This window comes from Pristiophorus japonicus, chromosome 9 (genome assembly GCF_044704955.1).
Source record: "Pristiophorus japonicus isolate sPriJap1 chromosome 9, sPriJap1.hap1, whole genome shotgun sequence".
NCBI lineage: Eukaryota > Metazoa > Chordata > Chondrichthyes > Pristiophoridae > Pristiophorus > Pristiophorus japonicus.
In genome coordinates, this window is record NC_091985.1 from 190,696,742 (window position 1) to 190,702,005 (window position 5,264).

At 43.8% G+C, this 5,264-nt stretch overlaps 1 protein-coding gene across 1 annotated transcript; it reads right to left on the reverse strand.

Moving 5' to 3' along the window:
- Nucleotides 1-471: 471 nt before the first annotated feature.
- On the reverse strand, nucleotides 472-4,516 carry LOC139274025 (probable G-protein coupled receptor 139). Its single transcript, XM_070891077.1, has 2 exons — nucleotides 4,447-4,516; nucleotides 472-1,376 (listed from the first exon to the last, which is right to left on the reverse strand). Exons 1-2 carry the CDS (start codon nucleotides 4,514-4,516, stop codon nucleotides 472-474), a joined length of 975 nt encoding a protein of 324 aa, XP_070747178.1.
- Nucleotides 4,517-5,264: the final 748 nt, after the last annotated feature.

A 5,264-nucleotide genomic window follows, 5' to 3' on the forward strand; every position in this document is an offset into this window, starting at 1 on the left:
GCTGTGCTCACTACTCCAACTATGGTCTTAACCACTTTTCCATGCATTTTAACATAACTTCTCTGTTTTCCATTCTATCGCCATAGAAATGAACCAAAGTGTTTGGTTTGATTTTTTATGGCTTTAATAATCTGTGCCATTTGTGAATCTTGTTATAGTTGGTAACGGTGTTTTTGACTAGTCACAGCAAACAACATCGCATCAATTAGTCGAAAACTTCAACTTGCATTTATACGAAATCTCTTTGAGTCTTGAACGGGATGAAAGCTGTTTCAGCGGGAATCGATGATGTTCAGCCTGTGAATGCAGCAGACATCACACGTACGGTATAAAGTGGGAGAAATGTTTACTGATACCTGTTCATTATCACAAAACAAACCATTTTCGTCCGAACAGAGAGACCACCATTCTAAACAGGAACACAGACTGTAATTTAACTGTAGTTAGGACAGGATACTTTGGTTCCATTCTTTATTTTTTAACCAATATCAAAATCAAGGTCCAAGGAGATTTCACCACCTTCTTCAGCTCGTCCCTGAACTTAGTTTGAGTAGCTGCATAGATACACGTATTTGTACATGAACTCAAATACATGAGCATAGATCCGGTTTCAATGGCGATGTATCCAGGAGCTGTATAATCACCTCGGTAATGCGCGATATCTATCAGTCCGGTAGTTAAAAAACTAACGATATGTGTCAGCCACAACACGATGAAACTGCCCGATACAGTGAATAATAAAATAATAGATTTCCTTCGGTTCTCCATCTCGGGATCACTCTGATTCTCACTGCTGTGACCCCGGAGTCCTCTGCGGGCTCGACTGGCCACTAAAATGCGTCTGACTGTCAAGCAATTAAACAGAAATATCAGAGCAAACGGAATCAATGTCGTTGATACACTCATCATCCATAAGAATCCGATGCCTGCAGGCGAAGTAAAAAAGTCAATTCTGGAGCGACAACCCCAATGAATATTGTTAATTATTCGTTCAAATGTAAAAGCAAACAAAAATGGGATGCTCTTGAAATAGATTAGGACAGAGAGCGTTGTTATAACTGCGGCTGCCGTTCTCACTCGGCAATACTTTGTTTTAAACTTTTGACAGGATATAGCTACAAATCTGTCAACTGTGAACAAGACTGTAAACCACACTGACATATTCAGGCTGGTAGAACAGAAGTAAATAATAAACTTACAAACGGCGGTGTAGGACAGGAAGGAATGTGGAAAGGGATATGTACAAATGTGATACACTATTACATTGAAGATCATGACCAGTAGATCTGCTGTTGCCATGGCCACCATGTAGACAGAGATACATTTGGAAAGGCCGCAGTTTCCTCGGGAGAGGATCATGATTGTCAGTAGGTTCGCTGTAAGAGAGAGGGACAGGAGGTCATAAGAATATAATAAACAGGAGCAGGAGTAGAGCATGCGACACCTCGAGCCTGCTCCGCCATTTAATAATATAATGGCTGATCCCATCATGCATTCAGTTCCACTTTCCCGCCCGCTCCCCATAACTCCTTATCACGTCATCATTTAAGAAACTGTTTATTTCTCTTTAAATTTATTCAAAATCCCAGCTTCCGCAGCTCTCTGAGGCAGCGAATTCCACAGATTTACAACCTCTGAGAGAAGAAATTTCTTCTCATCTCTGTTTTAAGTGGGCGGCCCCTTATCTTAGATCGGGCCGTCTAGTTCAAGTCTCCCCCATCAGTGGAAACATCCTCTCTGCATCCATCTTGTCAAGCCCCTCACATTCTTCTGCATTACAATGAGTAAAGGTCCAGCCTACTCAAACCTTCCTCGTAAGTCAGCCCCCTCATCCCCGGAATCAACCGAGTGAACTTTGTGCGAACTGCCTCCAAAGCAAATATATCCTTTCGTAAACATGGAAACCAGAACTGCACACAGTATTCCAGGTGTGGCCTCACAAAACGCTTATATAGCTACAGTAAGACTTCCCTGCTTTTATACTCCATGCACTTTGCAAGAAAGGCCAAGATACCATTGGCCTTCCTGATAACTTGCTGTACCTGCATACTATCCTTTAATGTTTCATGCACAAGTACCCCCTGGTCCCGCTGTACTGCGGCACCGTGCAAACTTTCTCCATTGAATAATAAATTGCTCTTTGATTTGTTTTCTGTCAAAGTGCATAACCTCACACTGTCCAACATTATTCTCCATCTGCCAAATTTTTGCCGAGTCACTTAGCCTCTCTTATCCTTTTGCAGATTTGTTGTGTTCTCCTACACAATTGCTTTTCCTCCCAGATTTGTATTGCCAGCAAACTTGACTACATTACAATCGGTCCTTTCTTCCAAGTCATAAATATAGATAGTAAATAGTCAGTACCAGGGAACTCAGGTAAATCTTACAAGTATTTTAGGAGAAGTTAAGATGTCTCCCAATTACATTTTTACAATGTCGAATAGGGATGACATTTTGTGCAAAAGTAGTACATCATTCTTCACTCGATATCGAGGGACTGAGAACCCAGATTCCAGCATACTTCAGTGCGACATGCTCCTCTCTATTGGGTAGTGAAAACATAGATTGTGTTGCTGCTTTGAGGAACACCTCTGTTCATTCCGCAAGGGTGACCCCGAGCTTCCGGTCGCCTGTCGCTTTAATTCTCCGCTCCACTCCCACTCTGACCTCTCGGTGCTCGGCCTCCGACAGTGTTCCAATGAAGCTCAAGGCAAGCGCGAGGAACTGCACGTCATATTTTGTTTAGGCAATTTACAGCCTTCTGGACTCAATATCGAGTTCAACAATTTAAGACCATAACCTCTCCCGACACTTTGCTCCGTTTCCTCGCTTTTTTTTTAACAACACCGTTCCCACTCCTTTATTTATATTTTGTTTCCCTCTGTTTTTCATTGTAGCTGGAAATTAGTCCGCCATTCACACCCGATCTGGACTCACCTTTTGTTTCCTAACTTGTGCTATTACCATCTCAATTCAGCCCACCATCACCTTTGTCTCTCGAATCCATTCTGCCATCCCCCCTAAACATAGAAAACATAGAAAATAGTTGCAGGAGTAGGCTATTCGGCCCTTCGAGCCTGCACCCTATCATATAACCTTCCATTTTCTTCTTTCTCCGAACCACTGCTCCCCGTTTCAGGGCCCCAGCACTTCCTTAGGAATCTGTTACTTTTCGAACTATTGCCTTTTCTGACAAAGGGTCGTCGACCTGACAAGTTAACTCCGTTTCTCTCTCCACAGTTGCTGCCTGATCCGCTGAGATTTCCAACATTTTATGTTATTACTTCTGTCAGATGTTGTCGGGGCTGTGGCCAAGGGTCACTCGGAATCAATCGGGGAAATTGAAATTGAGAGCGACCCCACCACCACCGACAACCAGGCACAGATGGATCAAGGGCTGGGGCGAGTTCGGATGCCAACTTTGAATCTGGGCGACATTGGATTAGCCGTCCGTCATACATCTCTCCCGATTGTTATTCCAATCGCCACCGCCCCTGACACCAATTTGAGGCTCGATGCACATTCTAACTTTGTGGTCCAGGCCGAGCTGCAGTACCTCGCAGAGATGGTACAGTTTCAGATAAAAGCCCTTTAAAAGCGGATCCTTGGATGGTTCTGCAACTTGTTCATATTCGAGAGACAATAAAGAAGCGGACTCCCTTACATACATCCAAATACATATTTTAATGCAGTGTGGAGCGCCCAAACCATCCCACCATGATGCTGGTGCTGAGTGATGCAAGGAGCCAGTTTTATAAGGTACTACCGCATGGAGTAATCGATGAGATTTTACATTGAATTTCATCGGTTTAATTGGCGAAATGGATCCCGGGAGTTGCAGCGGGTGTCAGCTGTATTACATATCATTTCCAAACAAATACCAGAAATATATCAGTTCAAATAAAGCATCCAGCTGAGACAAACATTCAGTTTGCGTCAAAGTTCCATGCATTTTCTATTTACAATCGCGCGGAGGGAGCTGTTCGTTCACAGAGCGGGAGCTGATGGAGCCGCGAAGATTCTTGGCAGCGGAGGGGAGCGGAGCAGCTCCCTGAGCGGCAATTATTGCTCCAAATATCTTTCACATTCCCCTGTTGGGTGGTGCTGGTTGCAGCACAAGGGATTATCAGCTTAATGGAGACAGGCAAGAAAGACACATATGTGATGACTATACTAAGCTGCAGTGAACTAGGTACTGTTACAGCGGCCGGGGCATCAGCCTCGCCCTTCCTCAGTATACGGAAAAAAGTTGCCCTCCCGGCACCCAAGCACCAGCAACCAGAACAGCGTCTCAGCAGCTGCGCGGACTGGGAGGATTCCCGTTAATATTCACCGACTTCTCCCAGTGCATCAGTGACTGCAATGAAGAAATTCTCGGAATCTGTAATACAATCATTAACAGTGACGTTGACAAAGGTTGTTTGGCAACAGAGTATATTGACTGACCGGGAAGACCGAATGTTGCGAGGAAAGGATAGTAAAAGTCCTTAAATTGAAGAATTGTTGGCCGTGCCATTTTTGGAAGAATATCTGACGGCTGTCCTGCTTCACGATTCTGACTGTAGTTCCTCTCAGATCCTTTAACGCTCGCCCTTTATAGGACAATCGGTGCCCCGGTGAGAAAGTCAGTTTATACAATAATTGGCGTTAGTTCAAGTCACTTAACAAACAAGGCTATATTTTCCACTGCAGCGCGGCCGGAGGCCTATGGGGAAATTGTACAACTCCGTCAGTGAAACTCCGTCCATTAAATCAATGAACGAAAAATAAAACCAGAGGGAACTTACACTCAAGGGAAGTTCCCTCCCGGATTCTGCATCAGATTCTTGAAACCTCACATTACTTCCATGAAAGTTATACATAATTACAATAACTCTGTTTTGTTGTTATGAATGGGCTTTAACATTACTGGTGTGCCCCTAACATTACAAGAGACGACGCTACTCTAAAATTACTGGTTGTCATTCTTACATTACTGATGGTGACCGTCCTGTAACATCACTCGTGGTGAAGCTACTCTAACATTACTGGTGGTGTCCGTACTCTAACATCACTGCTGCTGACCCTACTCTAACATTACTGGTGGTGACCCAACTCTAACATTACGTGTGGTGATCCTACTCTAACATTACTGGTAGTGACCCTATTCTAACATTACTGCTGGTGAACCTACTCTAACATTACTGGTAGTGACCCTATTCTAACATTACTGCTGGTGACCGTAATGTAACATTATTGGTGGTGACCCGACTCTAAAATTACTG

Bases quoted from the DNA above. Each gene is read 5' to 3' on its own strand.
- LOC139274025 (XM_070891077.1), bottom strand. From the start codon at position 4,516: ATGGCACGGCCAACAATTCTTCAATTTAAGGACTTTTACTATCCTTTC. The intron at 1,377-4,446 runs GTCAGTCAATAT...TCTCTCTTACAG, and splicing joins CGCAACATTCGGTCTTCCCG to CGAACCTACTGACAATCATG.